This window comes from Parasteatoda tepidariorum, chromosome 10 (genome assembly GCF_043381705.1).
Source record: "Parasteatoda tepidariorum isolate YZ-2023 chromosome 10, CAS_Ptep_4.0, whole genome shotgun sequence".
Taxonomy (NCBI): domain Eukaryota; kingdom Metazoa; phylum Arthropoda; class Arachnida; order Araneae; family Theridiidae; genus Parasteatoda; species Parasteatoda tepidariorum.
Genome location: NC_092213.1, coordinates 39,116,561 through 39,138,340, shown reverse-complemented (window position 1 = coordinate 39,138,340; position 21,780 = coordinate 39,116,561). Strand labels below are relative to the sequence as shown.

The 21,780-nt window shown below is 27.3% G+C and overlaps 1 protein-coding gene across 2 annotated transcripts; it reads right to left on the bottom strand.

The window, feature by feature from the left end:
• Positions 1 to 4,042: 4,042 nt before the first annotated feature.
• On the bottom strand, positions 4,043 to 21,768 carry LOC107443577 (signal recognition particle 68). Of its 2 annotated transcripts, none has more exons than XM_043043340.2 (13): positions 21,629 to 21,768; positions 21,419 to 21,532; positions 19,937 to 20,003; positions 19,744 to 19,857; positions 18,317 to 18,512; positions 16,960 to 17,042; positions 15,522 to 15,717; positions 12,507 to 12,743; positions 11,072 to 11,278; positions 9,269 to 9,363; positions 7,683 to 7,803; positions 6,067 to 6,192; positions 4,043 to 4,329 (listed from the first exon to the last, which is right to left on the bottom strand). In XM_043043340.2, the coding sequence occupies exons 2-13, from the start codon at positions 21,513 to 21,515 to the stop codon at positions 4,105 to 4,107; spliced, it is 1,764 nt and encodes a 587-aa protein (XP_042899274.1). In that variant the 5' UTR covers positions 21,516 to 21,532; positions 21,629 to 21,768; the 3' UTR covers positions 4,043 to 4,104. The 2 variants fall into 2 exon arrangements, with proteins under 2 accessions (XP_042899274.1, XP_042899275.1); XM_043043341.2 differs by having other exon boundaries at positions 21,419 to 21,542; positions 21,629 to 21,748.
• Between the last annotated feature and the right edge of the window lie 12 nt (positions 21,769 to 21,780).

Here is a 21,780-nt window from a genome sequence, read left to right as displayed (position 1 = left end):
AACCTGTGACAGTCAAGATTTACTCAACCTATGTAATTTTTTCCAGTGAGGTTGCCCTTAATTGCTTAACTTTTACTATAAAATTTAATTTCCTGATGAATTTTCTTATTTAGGTTTTCAGGAAAATAGTTTAAAAGTCTATTGTGATATTAAAATTGCATACATAAAATAGTATAAGTTAATTATTTTTAGAAATAGGTCTCCAATTATATACTTCAATTCTAATTTAAAAAAAAAGGGATTTGGTACTTGTGTAATATCTGATTGCCCTTTTTTTCTAAATCTGAAAATAAGTTTGAATGCAGTTCAAATTTAAATATTTCTTCATTTTATGCATGCAATAAGTTTTATTTGTAATTTGTCTATTTCTTGATCATCAATTACTAAGTAAAATTAAATTTGGAAGATACTAAAATGATGTAGGCGCATTGTAGGTGAAAATGGTCGACGAGCTAATACACATCTAATGAGGATCCTACCAAGCAAATATCTACATTAATTATTAGGTAAAACCTATAAAAAATTGCAGCTTCCAGAAAATCGAAATATATGAAAGCAGTGAATATTGATTTATATTTGAGAATTTTTTACTAATAGTGTAATATTTTAACTTATTCTATTGAACACAAATTGTTTTTAATTTAAAAAAGAGTCATTAAATTTAGCAATAAAAAGCATTATTTAGCAAAAACATTAGAAAATGATGTAAAGAGGTTGTCACACCTTGGTGATGCTAAGAAGTTATCTTTTTTCAGAGTATAGTCTTTAAAGTAACTGTGAAAAATAACCTAGTATTGTTATTCTGCACACGAGTATAGAGGATTTCTAATAAAAGAGACATGAAACATCGCCTGAGGCATTTTTGGTTGAACCACTCAAACGTTCTATAGCAATTATAGTTAAAATTCAAAAAGTGACATCTGATAACTGAAGAAATTTTAGTGTATCATACATAAACGATTCGGTTTTTGGTAATTTGATGACAATAAGTGGCTAATTCCCGACACTATTCATAAAATAGAAATTTTCTTTTGAGTCGGAAGAAATTTGTATAGAATAACTTTCAGCTTATAGCAACTTTGATGCAAATTGACATGTAAAATTATAGTACCTGGTAAACTTTTAAATGATTAGTATTGTAGTACTATAAAATATATTGAACTTGTGAATATGTTTTCATTGAAAGATTACAGAAACATGAACTAGTTTAAAGAATTGTTCATTTTTATTTCGGTATTGAAAAATTGCGTAGATTTTAGGAGACATACTGAATTTGATCAATTTAGCTTTAAAGTTTATAGACAGTAGTAAAGACTATGTCTCGTCTTTGTTTCTCATGTTAGTTCAAACCCTTTCTTTAAGTTCTAAATTAGCAAAATCTTTAACACTAACTTTGTAATGCTAATCTCCAATACAATTTTTCCATATCGCAAGTCACATTTTTGGTATTAAAAAAAAGTTTTTTAAACAAAAGGAGGTTTTTTTTAAGGTTAATTACAAACTGTTTTTGTTAACTGCGTCTGAAAAATTTATGTGTTTCAGAAATTTCACTAGTAAAAAGCTATTCAGGTTGGTAAGATTTTAAATGAACATGTTTTCAAAATATTTATTTATTGACCAGTTTCCAAGATTACCTTTGAGAAATTGCGTAAAAACTAAGTAGAGGCATTAGCGTCAGTCATTTCACACTTTGTATAAGTTCAATGGCAGCGAAAAATTTCACATCAGTTGGAAAGCAGGAAATTTAAAATACGATTTTTATATAAAAATTTATTTATTTATTTTTTAAAATTGCCAGTGATCTGCAGACCACCATTTGGGGACTGATTTAGATTACAGTTTGAATCATATAAAGTATTTCATGTGTTTTGGGAAGTATGGGGACAATGTTATTTTCCAAGAATCACAAAAGCAGTACAACTTGTTATTTTTGAAGGAAGTCAGAGTTAAACTAAATCAATATCTAACCAACCTTGTCTGTTTGTTTCAATTTAACTGTAGTCTTGAACAGAAGAGTGTTCAAATGTTTTCTCATGTCTTCAGGGCTTACAATCTTTAAGAGTTTGATACAGACATATATATAAACTCATAATTCTTGATTTATTTTATTTATCTTGTATGTTAATTGTGTAAGCAGGGATGAGAGTAGTCAGAAAGTAAAAAAGAGGAAATCCAAGAATATTTATATATATATATATATATATAACTTGTAATCCATGTGATTATAAATCCCGATATGAGGCTTTTAAAACACGTGCATATAAATCTCTACATCGAATTTAAAAAATGCGAATCATGATGCGTAATTTTTAGATCAAGATGCATAATTTTAAAATCCGCGATATAACAACCGCAAAAACGAATCACGGCATTGGATTTTAAGCTCGGGTAGCTACATAGGGTTTTAAAAGCTCGTAAATACAAATCGCAAAATTGGTTTTTTAAATCTCGTAAATAAGAATCGCAATGTTCAATATTTAAATGGCCTGAATAAGAATCGCAACGTTCAACTTTTAAATCAGGTAAATACGAAAATCGATGTTTGATAATAAAATCGCGATTTTAAAAATGCAAAAATACAAAACACGATATTAGATTTTTAAATCTCGTAAATACGAGTCATAATGTACGATATTTAAAAAGCGTAAATAAGAATTGCAATGCGCAACTTTTAAATCAGGTAAATACGAAAATCGATGATTGATATTAAAATCGCGTGAATAAAAATCGAGATATTTGCAGAGTCTGGACTTGGGATTTCTAAAAGGCTTGTTTGAATTGTTTTTTGTTTACACAATAAATAAAAATTTACAAGATTAATTGAATGAGCAAATAAATATTTTCACCACAAATCCACCTCTATTTTTTTTCGCTTTTTTTGTTTGCTTTCTCTCCAGAATACAAGAAGCAGCGACGTCTAAATTACGAAAATACGAGCTATCCCGCCGACGGATAAAAAATACGGAAAATCTTATTTTCTGTGCGTGAAATCGGAGAAAATAGCTAATATAAGTAAACATGCGGAAGGATTAGCAGCTAGGACGTAGTTTGAATTTTCTGTTTTTCTTTGAAAATCGTAAATAAATATAATAATTTGACTTCAACGACTGAATTTTTTTTAAAAAAAACACGGAATATTTATAAATAAATAAATTTTAAAAAAAACGAAACTTTTAGAGAATCTGAGTTTTTGATAAAAAGGCTGAAATTCGAGAGAAAAAACCGAAAAAAATCTCATCCCTGTATAAAGGTCAACCAGTTTTATCCCAAGGAAATGATTTTTAGAGAAACTTGAGAGGGAGGAATGAGGATTTCAATAATTTCGCTCCGCGGAAAATTAAATTCCTCATAAAATATTTTAACTTGTGCAAAAAAAAATTTCGGCGGAAATTAGCGGGGAAAATCTGAGAAAAAGCGGAAATCCGCGGAAGAATCTCATCCCTGTGTAAGGAGACGTAAATGTGTCCTAGTATTTTGTCAAGTCAATTAGTAGTATAAAGAGACATAAATGTTCCAGAATAACTTGCAATGAACAAAATAAAGTAGCACCAACATACATATTATTTGTTAGCTGTAATAAAATTAGGCATATAGAAAGTAGAAATAAGGGAAAGTATATTTCACATAGGATAGAGTTTCGTAATCTATTCATAGGAGAAAATGTTTTGTTTTTAAGGAAAGACTATAGTAACCTACCAGGGAGGGAGTTTACCATAGAGATAGAAGGGAGAGGAACGGCTTTCTTGTAACTCTATGGTAATCTCTATAGAGATCCTTCTATTTTATGGTAAAGAAAATATAACAAAGATCTGAACATATGTATGAACCTTTATATGTTTATCTAACATGTTTTCATAAATGCAGACTGAATAATAAGTAAATAAGGGTAATTTTATTCGCTACTTAAATTACTGCGCTATGTTTATTTTTATTATTTTTGATAAACTAATGCTTCCAAAAGCATATGTTCATATATGATATGCTTACTACTATGTTTTAATAATCATATTGTGAAGCTATAAATTGAAATAAAGTTCAGAAGCAATATAGAAGTCAATTTTAATAACAGTTTTCAAAATGTAGAAAAGATTTCTAAGTACAAAATTATTTCCATCCTCCAAGCCAGCCTCGTACAAAATTGGTAATACCTCCTTTCTTTTGTTCGATGCGATCTTCCAATGAAGGAAATTCAACTTGATTAAGAGCTAAATCAAAAAATAGAGGTTTGCAAGGGATGGGTTTGAAATCTGGAGGGAATTGTGTAATTTTAGGTTGTTGGGAAACTAAAGATGAATCTTCCAAGTATTCATCCAATCTTTCAGTTAAATTCTGAAAAAAAATAACACACATTCAATATACAGTACTGACAAAATTATAATGATTTTTCAATAATCCAGAAATGTAAAGGAAAAAAGTTCATCATTTTTAAACATATTTTCTTAACATTATTTTTTCTCTCTCTGTTACATGATCATTTTAGTATTGGATAGGACCCCCTTTGTTTGTCCCATTATCTTTAATTTGAAGCAGCATTTATTTATAAATATTTACTTATACAGTTTTGATTTTATATTTACACAGAAAATTAAGTGCAAAGAATTACATCTTGTTATAGTTTAATATAGATTCAACTCAACTTTTTCAATCTAAAATAAATCTTAATTTTTTAACTAACATTTCCTATTTAATTTTATTTGCTTTTTCACAAGACTTGAAATATTCATTCAGTACTTCAATTTAACCAATTCAATTATATTTAAAAACCATTAGCAACAATAATCTGCCGTCTGCCTACATTTTCGTTTTAGAATAACAAATTGATATTTGGATTCTCTTTATCCCTGCATAGGTAACAAAAAATTTTCTAGTATAAAAGGGTTTATTCTCTTTTCTAAGATTTGATACGCAAATGCTGGTTCATAAAATTAATATTTTTGTTATTTTTAATCAAATTAAATTTTATTTGTGTAGAATTTAATTAAAACTATATGGGTTAATTTCGATTTAAACAATGGTTTGTTCTTATAGGAATAACTTTAAGATGCATCTTAAATAGTTTGGATTACGCCCTAAACTATAAGAACTGAATAACCTCCTGGACTTTTGCAGATGATTAGTTTTTAAACTTCAAAACTGAAGAGTTCCTAAACTTCTATAGAAGTTACAGAATAAAATATAATGTTGTGTAGTTATGGCACATAAGGAAACCTCAAACAGCAATCAAGTTTTAAAGAAACTGCATTTTGCAATCTTTCCTCACCAATACAACTGATTAATTCATTCAATTTCTAATTTACATATTTGTTTTGTTTTTTTAAGTTTATAAAATTGTAATTGCTTTAAAAAGTTATACTTATTTAACAAATATATACAGTGAAAACCAATATTATGAACTCAAAGGAAGACACTAAACTATATAATATCTCCAATTGGCTACTTTTCAACCTTGCCACATGAATTAATCCAATTTCTATTTTGAGTATTACTTTTTTTCAATTGCAAATTAAATTTAACTTATGTATTGTCAATTATTTAAATTGCAAAAATTTATTTTAAACAGCTTATTGCTATTAGTTTCTTTCACCAATTTTTATAATGGAATCATTCATAATTTTTACAATATATAATTTAGTAGTGTTGTATGGTCTACTACAGCTACTCTAATGAGCGATTGGCAATAGTCTGAAATTAATCTTAAATGATGAAACAGAGACATTACTGGCATGTTGCACCGCATACAGATACTACACAATCATAATTTAGGTAGATCGTAGAGCAGATATTAGTAATCACCTGGCGACAAAACTATGCTTTCAAAATGCCCAATACTTCATTGATCTGAAACCAACAGAGATATTCGAGTAGATTTCAAACACCTAAGACACTATCACAGAACGTGTGATATGGTCCAAAACACAACCTTTAGCATTGAGAGTCAAACTGCAACTCAAATTATGGTAGGTGAAGACTAAGTCCACTACACTACCTAGGTGGCATAATTTTTACAGTGTCCTATACATTTTATCAAAAAAAATTAATTTTTAGATTTAAATATGATTAACATACCTTTTTCTTTTTACTTGTTTCCCCTTGAGAGGTAGAAGGATCATTTCCTAAAATACTTAATGAGTAAGCATTATATTTGTTCCCCTCAATTTTAGTTCCAAGGTCTTTTAGCTGTCCAATCAATTTCTAAAGAAATAGAAGTTATTTAGTTACATTTTAAGAAACAAATAAAAATGATTTGAGCAAAAATAGAATACATTTGGCTATTTGCAGAAACGTTAAATGCGTATCATGTAGATAGTTTACATATGGAGTTCCGAAAGTATTGTTTAGATGAATATTTTTTGATCGATATGTATATTTGGTCATATAAGATATTAAAAAAAAAGGGAATAGATTTAAATTTTTAACATTCTTATTTTTAAACTTCAAAATTACAAAAGATGTTGATTTTGAAATTACATTCTAATGTTAGAAAAACAGATACTAGTAGATCTGTTAAGAATTGCTTGTAATGCATTGCCAAACAATGTGGCCATTGTTTAATCCAAGGGAACGTTTTAAATCTTAATTGTCGACAGTAGTCTATTTTTTAATATTGAATTGATATGACCTTAATAACCAACGAAATCATAGTTTCATGATTGAAAACAGCATTTAAATTATTTGTAATTGGTTTAATTTATTATTAATCTAGTATTTATTGATTTACAATGAAAGATTAACTTCTTGTACTTTATATTTTCATTTGTTGTTATAGACTTTTCAAACTCCCAAAATGTTATGAAGGTCACGAGGTTTACTTATACACAGGTAATAAAGTTGGACATCAATTGATCATGAAATATCTATGCATTATAAATAATGAAATATTTAGGAATAACTCAGTATCAACTTACTAGTTCCAAAAACTATTTTTAATATGTTATATACAGTTAATTCTGCATTTTTTCTCCTCTTTTTTAAGTATAAAGTTTTTCTAGAAACAATACTTTAAACTATGTTGGAAAAAATAAGATAATATATATTTAAATCCCAACAGTCTACTTAATACACACGACCTATCAAAAATGTGCTATCTCGTAATTGAAGATAGGGATTCAACTTGTAAAATGGGTCAACTTAAACAATGGTCTTCGTAGCCTATTAAGGTTGTTATTACAAAACATTGAATCAATAAATAAAGATTTCATTTAGCAGAAGCATTTTCAATAATTCTTACTGGATAAAAATAAATTGCGACTAAAAATCATATAAACACAAATAGCTTTTTATTCTAGAGAGTAATTTTGACACAGTTATTTCCAAATCAGGTAAATGTGTTTTCAGATTTGCAAATTAAGTAGGAAGGCATACTTAAAAAAGTTTAGAGTATATAGTTTCAAAAAAGTTTTTGAACTTTTGAATGGTAAAAGTTGCAAAAGGGTAAGTTAAACAAATATATAAGTGCTCATAAAATTTAAAATTCAATTTGCGACATTAATAATATAAGTATTTATCAAGAATTAAGATTATCACTTTGGACTGATATAAGGATTTTATATAGATCAAGACAAAATCTAGATATATATTAATCAAGATAAAATATTTATTGCAATAAACAATTTTATGAAACAAAATATATTTATAAACTGGTAATATTACTAAAAAAAGCAATTAATGATGTAATTAATTACCTGATCCTTAAAAACTGGATTTTTCAAGACACTTTTTATGTATTCTTCAGCACGACCATAAAGAGCCATAGCTTCAACCCACTTATTAGCAGCGGCATAAACATCGGCAATATAATAACACCTACAAAAACAAGCAAACAGTTCGGAAAACAAATAAATGTAGAGCACTAGTGTTATCCAAAGAAACTAACATAAAGAGTAAATTCACATCTTTTATTAATTTTCAAAGAGTGAATTTTTAAATAAAGGGATGAATTTCAAAATAAATATTACATTTGTAAATTACTGCTATAACATAGATTATATTACAACAGAGTACTTATATAAAGTAAAATCACTAAAATTATAACATGAATATTTTAACCAAGAACAAAATTCCACATTACTTCAAAATTTTTCCCACTATTTATGGGTTATTTAATTTAGATCAAGGCCATGTCACCACTGACACTTTCATAGGTGACAAGAAAAATGTGCCCTTCCACAAAACAATTTGCTGTCTTTTTAGATTTTCTATTTTGAGCCAAAAAATCTATTTCAAAAATAGCTGCAGTTAGCAATCAAATCAAAAAGCAGTGAGCAAAAGAAATTAATTTCTTAAATTCAGAAAGTGTGATAGAAATCATTCTCACTCTTTTTACACTCATTGATTATGTTTCTAAAGGACTATCTTTGTTCGACAGCAAGAAAATAAAATTAAAAATTTCAACAAAAATTTTCTGTATATTTTCATTTCTGGGAAAATTTCTGAAGAGTAAAGCTCAAACCTGATATTTGAAATATGCATCTGGATGGGTATAGGCAATCTCAAGACTGCACTATCTAATAATAATAAAACAAAAGAGTATCACAATCTAATCAAAAAACAGTATTATCACTATCTAAGCAAAAAAGGGTATCACAATGATTACTGTTAAAATCTTGAGAGTATGATTCCTAAAATTAGAGGATCCCAGTGTAGTTTTAAATATTAAAAAACGTCAAAAATTCGATAAACCAAAAGAATCAAATTTGTTTAAATAGCACGTGTACGAAAACATCTCGTTAATGTGATTTAGGGAAAGCTTCAAAATTTAAAATTGCAGAACTCTATGAAAATTTTGTCGGATTGTAAGTTATAATATGCAAAAGTCAGCGTGTCAGGGGTCTTGAGATAAGTGGAATTCCGAGAAACTCATAGAAAAATTACATGCCCTGCTCCTAGTTTCTAGGCCTAGAATTTTGATACTTGAAAAAAAAAAAAAAAAAAAATTCCAGGGTACAATCACATTTTATTGAGATAGAAAACTTTTTTTTGGTCAAATAACGCACATCAAACTTTGAGTGGTTGAAATATTAAGTTAAAGACAATTAAGTTATAGAAGTTGTGTTTGACAAATTAGGCTAAATATCAGTTATTCATTATTGATAACATTTATTGAATAAAGCAAAACAACACAAATGAAGAACAAATAAAGGCAGTAAGATATTAGAGAACTGATATAATAGATAACTATTATATTAGAGAACTAGCACTGATAAAGAACTATAAGAAATAAGCAATATAAAATATGTTTCAAAATACATAAAACGAACATAATAATGACCTGTGAGCCTTGTAAGCTAGGCAGGTAGCTTCAATCTCTTCCGAAAACTGAGTATCAGATTCTAACTCAGGTAGTTGAGTCATTTCATTTAAATTCTAAAAAAGAAATAACCATTATATTTGCTATCAATTCTAAAGTATCCTAATAATAGACTATTTCATATGTTGTAATTAATATTCAAAAAAATATCAGTAGCAAATTTGTTTATACTATGTAATATTAATTTTCAAGACTTTCTGATTTTCATTTAATTTCAACTTTTTTACACAAGAAATGTTAGAAAAAATTAAATATTTTTAAATAAGCATCTGTAACACTCTTTAAAATCTTTATACATGTAATTTTTTTTTACGTGTAAGCAAGATATATTTTAAGAATTTTAAACAAAGAAAAATGTTACCAAATATGTAGAGGCTTCTGATGGAATTTCTTCCTTTACATTTAGATACACTCACCCACCCAGCAGTTGGACGTAGCGCACTACAAATAGTGGAACTACAAGAGTCTCTACTTATTTGTAGTGTAGTGTTACTTCCTTAAAAAATTAGTGCATATAAAAAAAGTAATTTGCAAGGATTCCTACCACCTACTTTTAACCATAAGTTTAGTGAAGAAACACACTTCTAACAAAATTAATTTTTTTAATTTGACGGGTACAAATCGTTATGGGCCTGTGAATGGATGTAATGAAAATGACCCAGTAGCTGATCATTAACAGAAATTAAGCATTTAAAATCAATCTCGCAGTTTTTACATTAAATATTCGCTGTGAAGAAATTCACAAATAGTTGAAGGTTAGATGAAAAAATTTGATTTTTTTTTTTGGAATAACAAACTTGCTCATGTAAACATGAATAAATATATTTTAATTATTCCCTTATATTTAATGTAAGCCAATTTTTTATTCCAAATCATTTTGAACATAAGTATACTAACTCCAACTAAGTTTGTTTCCTTAAAGTAGTGATGTAGTTACTACAATTCTAAAGTAGTTATACTTGTAGTAAACTACAAAAATAATGTAGATTTTTCAACTACAGCAAGCACCACAATGTGTTCTGAGAGGTTATTATGCAAATTATCAGGTTGCAGTTCTGCCTACTGAAATGTGAAGTTTTCTAATATCGGTCTAATTAAATAAGGGGTTACACTTATGATACAGGAAACACAAAATTATCAGAGAATCAAAACTGATTTACTCACTTAATTTTAATAATTCCAGATATTGTCAGTAAATTCCAAGCATTGTCAAACTTTAACTATTTAAAAGATAATTAGTAGCAATAAACTGTTAAACAGTTTTTTCAACTATCTATGCACATATATAGTATTTGAACTATATGTGCACAGATGTAAAATAATTTTAACTACACACAAACAATAATAAAAAAGTTTTATTTCTATAAAATATGAAGAAAAAAAACTTATGTTATAATTATAACATATTAAACTGTTTAAATGAAAACATTAAATGACATAGTTTCATGTATTCCTTTATCTAATCCAACAATTTTTTTTAACGAATTCCTAAGTTCAATAATTTTCTTGATTTTTAAATTATTAAAAGTTAAAAATTAAAATTGTGTGAAACTAACTGCTATAGAATAAAGTTTTTAAGCTTAAGAGATTCGGATTAATGAAATCTGACTGCATCAACATGCTATGACAACAAAAAAATATTTTTCACAAAATGGCAAAAAAAATCCTCGATCTAAGATTAAATAACAATAAAATAGCATAACCTCATAACACAAAAATTGTTAATAATTACAAATAACAAAAATCAGAATATGAAATGCCTACTTGGATTATGATTTCATAAGGTCTAATTAAATCTTGAGGCTTAGTTAATTTCTTGCCCTCTGACACTTCAGAATTCACCATGTTCTGCTTCAGTGACTCAATGAATATTAAATTACGTTCTATAGTTTTGGATAACCTTATGTAAGTCAAGTAAGAATGTAAAAATGTGAGACTTGATTGCACTGCCTCGGAGCGACCTTTAGCTGCCTAGAAAAAATAACAAAAATAAGTATTAAAAAGATATATCTATAATAACTCAGCATTAGTAGAAGTTAATAAGTTTTCATTTAACAATTGCAAAATATGACTAATAACTACATTACATGCAACAAAAAGCAATCAATATAATGGCTAAAAATCACAATTTTTTGGTGCTTGATCAAAGAAACTTAAGCTCATATATTTGTAAAAAGAAATTTTATGAATTCTATGTTATATATATATATATGTATGTATGCTCGTAGTATAAAAATATAATAAAATGCTCAAATGTTAAAAAAAAGAAGGGTCAATTCAAATTAGAGTTAACTAAATTTTTTTGAAAGGAAGTCTTTAGAAAAAATTTATTGGCTTTTCAGAGCACTATAAATTTAATTTTAGTATCAAATGGCAAGAACTTGCCTAGTCGTTAGAACAATAAGAATAAAATCAATTTGTCTTAATGTTAAAAGACAATGTATGTGCATAATATTGAGTTAAAAAACATTTAAAGTTTAGCACACTTTTTCTTTTGTATTCTTTATTAAAATTAAATGAGGGCAATTTTCAACTTATTCTATGAAATAAAATTTATTTTATCTAACAATCTTCTTTTTTATCCTATTCCGGCTAATTTTCTAAAATATAATACAATAAATATTAAACATATGAATTTTCTGACAACTTGAATTAGTATCTGTTTATTTCTGAAACTTTAATTTCACAATTTTAATGCTTTTTCAAAGTTAGGATATTTTTTATGCTACTTAGGAAATTTCTCCCCTTGAATTTTTGATTAGTAATCTTAAAGCCCACATCATCCACTTAAGTCCCATTGTGTTAATTTTATTATTTTTACTTGCCTGTAAGTGACTTTCACCTTCAATTTTTAAATAAATTCTTGAACTACCCTTTTTAGGTTAAATATAATTTTTTTAAATATAATTTTCTTAAATTAATATTAGAAATATTGGAAATTTTAATCTTCTTGGCCCCACAATGTCCAACTGAGGGCTGCTATTGAGTCTCATGTTGTGCAATTTTAATTTAAAATTAGTATGTTACTTAACTAACATGTACAAACATTAAAAAACAAATCAGTTTTAATTACATTAAAATTGAATTGGACACTGAATCCTATCAAATTAAGTGAAAATGGACAAAGTAAGAATACAAATAAAGTGTGCTTTTAATTGTAAAAATACTATTTATAACACAAATTTTTTTTTGCACAAACCTGATCTTTCATTTCATCTCGGACAACTTGCAGAGCATCTTTGCATTCTAAAAGTAAGCGTTCATAAATAGCTATTTTCGCCTGGAAATCATGTGCTTGATCTACTTGAGTTTGAGAATCTTGAACATTTAACAAAAATAATCTAATTTTCTCATGACGAACAGGTATCTTACGATTTCTCCATTCTACTTCAGAGAGAGTAACTGCTTGTTTTTCTCTAGTTTGAGCTATTAAATGCTGAAAATATATTTTGTAATTAAGAAAACATAAATAAAAATAAGTAATCAATTTTTTTTCAGAACACATTAAATCAATACTCATTTGCAGTTCGTTAAAGGACTTAATTTCATGCTAAAAAATTATTTAAAATGTGCATTTGAAAATGATTTATGCTTATTTGTAAGGGCTGTTCAAATTCTTTTTTCATCTAAATTTATAATATGCTTCTTTTCTAAATTATTCTCATAAATTTTTAATGTTTGAAAATATACTACAATTTTATAAAATCTGACTACAATGACTGTTAATGAAAAATAATAATTTAATTCTCATTAAATACTTTTCAATGCTAAGACACGCGAATATTTTTAAAAAAATCCAAGGCAGAAACATGTAAAAAAAGGTCATAAACAAGAAAAACATTTCATAGGGCGTATTCTATGATGGGCAAAAACCTTCATCATAATGTGAAAAACATTTCAGGAAGCTTATTTATTAGAACTACAGTACAGAATCATTTATACTGTATCCAAAAAACTGGGAAACCAGAAAAAATTTTACTCAGTTTTCCCACCATTTTGAACTAGAACAATTGAGGAAAAAAGTGGAAATTTGATAAATCCTTGAAGTTGAGTATAAGAAAAGGTGGGTGGGGGTATTATTCTCCCCGTTTGTTGAGAGAAAACTTTAATATTTCTTTCGTGATCTTAGAGATCTTCAGGAGGAGAAGGGGCAGGGAAGGGACAAATTTTCATTCTCTTCTGCTTGTCCGGTGGTTTTCTGATAAGCTGCCATCAATCAAACAAAAAGGAGCTGCATATTGATTTAGTTTTCTCTTTGATTTATGAGGGAGTGGGGGATATGCATTGCACATGCATGTCAGTGAACAGAAGGTGAAAAAGAAATAAATAGGAAAATGAACGCCCACACTTTACTAAGAAAATGTAAAAAAAAGTCAAATGGAAATATAAAATATTAATTAGAATACAAAAATGATTTAAATTTCGCTATTTTTTACTCAATAATAAAGTAGGAATATAGTTAAGCTGAATTTTATCATTTAAAAAACAATCAAAATTCCTAATTGTTTCTGGAGTGTTGTCATATGTTCGTCCGAGTTAAGGAACTTGAAACTTCTGTCTCAAGTGTATTGAACTGTTAGATTTTTTTTAAAAATTCACTTTAGCTATTCAATTCCTGTTATCCTTGATTTATTATAACAAATTACAGTTTTAACATTTTGGATAATACATTATAATTATGATCAATTAATATGAATTATCTGTTATATTCATTTAAAATTTTTATCGCCTGTTATCTTTATCCATTTGACATCTATTATTGAAACAATATTTTTCAATCAAATAAATTCTTAATTCTTTAGAAGTGCGGTATCATTTGCAAGCTTTGCTTGATGTGGTTTTATAAGACTTAAAAGAAAAAGATTGTTTATTAATCTAAGCATACAATTATTTATTATTAGCAGCATATGATTATTTCATGATACTGATTTCAGCTTTCTCTCCTTAAAAGTGAAACATTTCTGATTCCACAATGTTTTTGGTTATTTATTTTTCTCACTGTTCACAATAAATTCTTTTTAACCATAAATTTTAAGATAGTTTTTATTTTAGATGATCTTATAATATTCTGTTCAAGCACTGTTTTTATTTAATTTGAATAATAAGTTTTACTTGTATTTTATCGTTTTCTATTTTTCCTTACAACTAAATAGGAAATATATTGCGTTTTTTTAATAGTTTGTTTTGTTAAATATTAGCTAATTTGGTGATTTTAATGAATCTACAAAAAATAAAAATGTAAATTTTATGTCTTTTAAACTTCTATTTTTCATTGTAATTTGAGTTTGTTAAAAGATCGATAAATGACACTTTTTAACTGACCTAGAAAATTTAGACATCTGGAATAGAGATGGTCCTGAGCTTCCCGGATAATTGGTTCTCTACTGTATTAGAATTATTGCATACCTTTTAGTCCTACTTTAAGCTAATTACAAAAAGTAATCTAGAAATATAGCTATGACAACTATTCTCAATATATAATTAGAGTGTCTCTACAATTTGTAAATTTAAATTTTCCAGGTGTATTTTCTGAACAATCACCATTTATCTACAAAGTAGAGGGTGACAGATTAAGCTTTTTCTAAATAATTTATACTTAATTTAATAATACTAGTTTAAATTTAAATATATATCTATATTTTCTTGATTGACAAGAAATTTTTCACTCATATTGCAAAAATCTTTTAGTTTCTTCTGCTATTTTCTCCGTCAAACAACACAAATTGTTCATATGCATTGTTACAAAAACAAAACAGTTGTAAAAAATTTATCTTTTACACTTAAGAGAAAAAGCAGCTTACAAAAATAATTGAGTAACCGAGCCTTTTCTAATTGAAAATATGTCCATCATGGTACCCATTTTTGTCAAATCTGAATTCATTTGTCTAAACAATTTGATTTTGGGCTAAATGTTTTTTTAAAATTTGAGACAATTCAGACATTAAGTCATTAAAAAGGAAGACCAGATTGTTGCCATAATTCCTTATTATTATACGACTTACCAACTGCTTACTATTTCAAGAATATCAAATAGGTGTTTAAAAAAAAACAAGGGAATTTAGAATATTACATGTACAGAAAATGTAGCAATATCACAATAGCCACTGCAAAAATCAAACATTTTTAGACTAATATTTCGCTATTTTATTTTTTTAAATGACAAAAAGAAATTATATGAGCTTAGAACTTATATGAACTTCAGAAAAATACTTACATCTAAGTCAGCAGCTAATAAATCTTCTCCAGATGTTTTTCCAGAGAGTCTAAGTTTGAGTAAATCATTAATAGCTGTTTCATCACCAATATTATAGGCACAATAGCGAATATTAGGAGTCAGTTCTTCTACTCTTTGCTTGTAAAGTATAACTTCTTCTTCATTCAAAGCTTCCGAAAGTTTTTCATAGATAGTTCTGTATTAAAAACAAATTAAGAAATATTTTATTTATAACAAATCAAAATTTTTACGAAGTCCAAGGAAGACTTTTCCAGGAAGATTTTTGGAACAAACGTTCATATAAAAGGGGTTGACATTATGTTTGTTGAAATTATGTAATGTATGAAAAGATCTAATGCAATTCAAAAATAAATTACTACAATTATAATTAAGGTCCTTATGGATTCCTAAATATATCCAGCTAGCACAAGCTTTAATAGAAAAACAGTAATCTAAAGAGTCCGAAAAATATCCAGCTTACTCAAGCATTAATAGAAAACAATACAAGATTAAGAAGAAGAAAACAATTAAAAGTAGACAATTTTAGAATATTTACAGTTTTATAGAACGCGTATTTAGTCTATATTTTATTGAGATTGTTTTTATTTTATTTTAAGTTGTGTAACAATCTGTTAAAGGAATTAGAAATTATATAAATCCTTTTTTCATGTTTTATTGATGTTGTAAATAAATCTTTTCATAAATACTGTCTCTTCAGTTCACCTTGAATCAGTACATTCTATTAATAAATAGTTTATCAAGAGTAAAGATTTTAACTTTTAAATAATAACATAATAGTGACGGAACATTAAAGGTCTAACTAACACTTTCATAACAACTATCATAACTAACAGTTTTATTTTATTATTTGAAAAATAAAAATATACACTTTTAACAAAATACTACTAAATTTCATGTAGAAAAAAAATTTAACATTAAAGCAATTAACATAAAGAAATATGTGTTTTGGTTTTGAAATATATTTTTTCACACTATAATAAGCATATCCTCTGTTTTCAAGCAGGCAGTGCAGGAGGTCCATATTTTCAACTTATAAGTTTAAACTAGCTTTTTGTGACTCGAAAACTTTTTGCGTTTCTTTATAAGATCAGCAATAGGATTAAACATAATGCATGTAATTTTGACAAAAATTTACTTCCTTTACAAAAATCTTAGTTACAAAACATTAAGGTTATTTAGACCTATGTAGAAACAAAATTATAAAATAAAATTATATACATTAAATTAGACAACTTTTCACAATAACAGATGGTTAATAATGTTCAATAAGGAGACATTTTATACAATATTTCAGTCCTGAAATATAAGAAACTCCTTTTAATAGTAACAAAAACAGCTTAACATTTGTTTCGAAGGAAAAATATATTTATAATTATATTTAACTTAGTGAGAAGTAAAAACTATAATTAATACTCACTGGGATATACGAAACTGCTCAATGGCAGCCTGCCATTCTTGTAATTCAAAATAAAGGGATCCCTTTATCCAAGCAGAATAAGCCTTAAAGCAAATTGAAAAATAAGAACCTATTTAAATTCTAAAGTTTTTTTCATAATATATACATACAGTGAAACCTTGAAACTGTTGGGACCGAAAAAATTGCCCACTTACGAGAGTTGTCTGGTCATGGGAAGAGTACACCAATACCAAAGTTAAACGGTATAAATTGTTTTAAGAGTTATTGCAATTATATTATGATTATGTATTATGATTTAGAAATAATTCAATAATTTATAATAACTATTTACAATAATATTTAGTTAAACTTTAAAAAATACTTTTTTTCAATACAAAAAAGAATATATGAAAAAATTAGATATTTATATGTCATTCTGGATGTGGCTACAGAGAAATGAGTATGTTTTTCCTATTTAAACAGATATTCAAGTTAGTCATATGATACCGAATAGGCGCTTTCAGTCCTATGTTACTTTCTCAGACTTTTTTATCATTAGGGTTACCCCTTCAATTACACTTTCCAATCACTTAATAGGAACAGGGTAATAACTCTTCAAATATAAAACTCTCATAAGGCAAGGAAGATAAAAAAGAAACGGCAATGCATACCTGTTAGCCACAAGGCCCTATGGAATTGCTCAACATTCATAATTGATCATCAGTCTGAATTAATGTTTTAGTTATATGAACACCTCAATAACTAGATATTCTTTCTCTTTCTTTAACCCAGCTGAGTTAAATACAGTCTCCAAATTGATGATTAGAAGTAGAAAGGAATTTTCAGTGGGTAAGAAAAATTGATAGCATTTAAAGCATCATATCAGATTGTGGGGTCACATAACTGATATTGTCCAGATGAAAAGATCAAAGTCTAAAATATTCCACAGGAACAACATAATTTCTCTCCTTTCTTTGCAAAGACAAAGGAAAGTGACAAGAGAATGATTGATACTTTAGTAGTTAAATAAATTAACAATATTTTTAGTTGTGGATAAGACAAAAAATTTATATGCTTTAAAAATGGTGGAAAATTGCCAATATTTTCTTTAGAATTTAAAGCAGAAATAGTTATTTTCATGAAATTTTAAAAAATTGATCTTGAAGAGATTGAAAATAACGTTTCAGGACATAAATACTTGTCCACGTCTGGTTTTGGAAATGTCTGCTTTGCGGAGAATGTACATAATTGTTTATACATAGAGGATTTACAGGAAATTAAAAATATGTCCATAACGTGAGGTTCCATGGTATATATATATATATATATATATATATATCAATACACACACTCATATATATTTTAAATTATAAATTACCTGAGCTTCTAGTTTTGTTCTAGCATCACATTTTGAACTTTCACATAAGACTTCTAAGTCAGTAGCAATTTTTGCAGCTTTCTGCAATCTAGACACCAAGTGAAACTTCTTACGTGGTTCTGTATTTGCCTCTTGTTTCAATTGCATAGCATAGCCCCAAGCTCTTTCAGCCATCATCAAAGGTATATACAAAAACCTTAAATATTCAATGAGATAATTTAAATTCAGCATTAAAAAGCATCAAAATTTATATTAAAAAGTAAGTTGGGATACTTTTGTTGACATGATACAAACATTAAAATCACTTCAAATCAATAGATTAGCAAATGGCATATGATCAGTTTAACGTACAGATCATTATAATGGGAAGAGAGAATGTCTCGATAAAACCTGAAAATTCACCTCTGGTTATAGCTTTGAAACACGTTATACACTGCTACCAAGCAACAAGCTTTTCTTGATAATTTTATAACCGTAAAAAAGTGTTGGTATAAATTTAAAAAAAATTTAGTCAAAAGTGCCAGCAACTAGGCCATACACATTTCAATTGGTGTGTTTGAAAACCTCTTGTGAACATAACAAATATACATTTATCATAATTATAGTATTATATTAAATATTTTTAAAAAAAAGTGATTAAAGTGAATTTAGATAAAACACATTTATGACGGCAAAACATAATAGATAAATCAGTATACCAAAATCAGTACCACACTTTTGTTCTCTAGTGACAAAGATATGTCACAGCTTTAAGGTACAAATATTTATTATTCCATGGAGATCTGAGTCAGATTTTATTGGTCACAATCTATTTTGAGCACTTAAAAGTGGACCAACATTTTTAAGAAAATAGAATGAATCATTCATTAAATGTAAACAGTTTTCTGACAACAAAATAGATCACATTAGAAAGATGTACAATTTTATTTAAGATTATAGTCTCAATACAAACTGTTAATATCTTTTGATTATATCTTAAACCTGCAGAAAGTGAAGACAAAAAACAATATTTGGCAATGTTTTGTATTCATATTTTTTTTAAATAGAAAATTGAAATTCAACTTAAATATTTTCACTGAATGCAATTAGAATAGAAAAAAAAAAAGGTTTTCCTTTAACTGGTTAACAAAATATTTGACTCTGATTCTTTAATACTTTATTTAGGTTATGTGAACTGCAATGGCCATGGTGCTACTGTGCCACTTTCTGGTTTTTGAACAGTTTCCAAAAGAGAAATGATATTTTAAAAAAAGTAAAGTGGTTTGCACAAGGATAGCTACAGAAATTGGCAATTATACAGAATTGTAAATGAGACAGATCTCTTTAGCATGCTACCTTTGCTAAATGAACAGTTTCTTTAAGTTGAAACAGCAATTCAGTGATACATTTTTTTATAAATAGTAATAAAAAATAAATATATGAGGTACCTAACATCAGTCAGAACTTCTTCAGTAACTTTTTTCCCCTGAAACTTATGTTTTGAAATCTGGATGAAATGCAAAGCCTTACGGATGCGACCAAGTTTACGACTACAATAGCTCCTGTAATTGACATTTTTTATAAATAATTATAGATAACACAAACATTTCAAAATGATAAAAAAAACAATAAGGTACAAACCTGTATCGTTGATAATCACCATGTCTCAAACCATGTTGCTGTTGAGCTTCTTTAATTATGTGCAATACTTAATACATTAAGAAAACAGCATGCAATTCATGTGCACATAACACAGCTAATAAATTATTTTTAATAACAAATTACTATTAACTAAAAAGCTGGCATATAACTATTTTATAAACATATGATTTTTTACTAGAATAATTTTAACAAAAATAAGTGGTTTGCCCAGGATATGTTACTATATATACCTTGAAATTGTGACTATAGTGATTTTTTACTTAAGAAAAAAAAAGTAGGCTGTGGTTATGCTCAGAGATTGTTATCAGTTCACTGCATCAATGATCAGTTGTTTCCCAATTTTGAAGTCTATTTTGGGACAAGAAGATAGCTGGCAGTTTTTACACTTCCTAATTAAGATTCTTTCTGCACATTAAATATCGACGTAGTTTGTTTTCAAATCTCAGTTTTGTCAAAGATTTTCAAAGAGTTGTGTGCTTTGATTTGAAATAGAACTATTTTTTAGGTTTTCCACTGGTAATTAATTTATGCATTTTATTTTTGTATTATGTATATCTTTACTCTTTTCCTGGACTTTTGACGAAATCTTTGGGGTACAGAGAGAGAGAGAGCAATTTTTAAAATTTGTCGTGCTTTCTTGATTGAAAAGTTGCATGTTCTTATGACTTCCAGAGCTGGTACCCCCTGACGACATCTGCTTTGGTTATCATTTAAATATTTTCATTGCTTTCCTCTTTAAAATTTTCTATTGGTTTCAATTTTCTTATGGAATTTCTGTAAAACAAAATGTTTACTTTTTAAACAAGAGGGGAGATTTCCGTACAGTGATTGGTGGCAGAATAATCGCCAAGTCTTTGAAACTTAGAGGCAGTAGCCACTGAGAAACTTTAAAAAAAAACATCACTGAAAGAAACCAACTCGAAAGGCATAACTCATAGCCACCCCTGGGCAAACATCTACATGTTATTTGTTAAAAAATTTTTTGCAAATTTGGCGATTGTAGTTGGCGCGACAAATCATAATACGGAAATATCCCCGAAATAGAAATCAAGAACTAATTATCCATAATGTAAGTAGATCTTTCAATGATGAATTACATTATTATAATTTTTAAAAATATTAAAATGTGGATATCTAACTGCATTAATGAAACAGTTTTTCTACTTTTTAAGATGAATATCCTTAAAGAAAAGGTGGTTATGAGGAATAAAAATCCCTTCAACGATTATACCACAATTTAGGTCAGTTAAAGAATAATAGTATAAGTTGTAGATTAAAAATTAATTATGCTAGTTTTATAAACAAACAAGTCAATTCCAAAAATTATTATTGAAATATTTGAATGAACAACTATCTACTACAGACTTCAGTCACCCAATTTTTAAAGATTTTAATGTGATTTATGAAAAACAACGAATAATGTAATATTTAGGAGAAGAAAATAAAATATGTGAAGGATACTCTCAAGAGTAAATGTTTTTTGGTGAGCATTAACATCCGTTTGTGTGTTGTTCGAAACATCCTCGCTTTTAGATTCATTTGAATCTCCAGTAGCCATTTTAACAGCCAATATGCCTATAAAAATCTAAGAATTAGTTTGTTTAACATAAATAACAGTTCTAAATTAAAATTTTAACATATGAATCGAATAATGAGTACGTGTTTACTTACGTGTTGATATTCTGCTTTTCTTTCGGAATGAAAACAAGAAGTAGAAACCACGGTTACATTAAAATTATTAGAAATTGAATTTAAAATTATTTCATTACGAAGAACTAGCGACTGTATGAGGGTTTTGATTAAGCATAAATTAAATAGAAAAT

Coding starts and splice junctions, on each gene's coding strand:
- LOC107443577 (XM_043043340.2), bottom strand. CDS start 21,515: ATGGCTACTGGAGATTCAAATGAATCTAAAAGCGAGGATGTTTCGAAC. Junction 12,744..15,521: donor TATTAGCTGCTGACTTAGAT/GTAAGTATTTTT, acceptor ATATATTTTCAG/CATTTAATAGCTCAAACTAG. Junction 6,193..7,682: donor ATCCAGTTTTTAAGGATCAG/GTAATTAATTAC, acceptor CTATTTCTTTAG/AAATTGATTGGACAGCTAAA.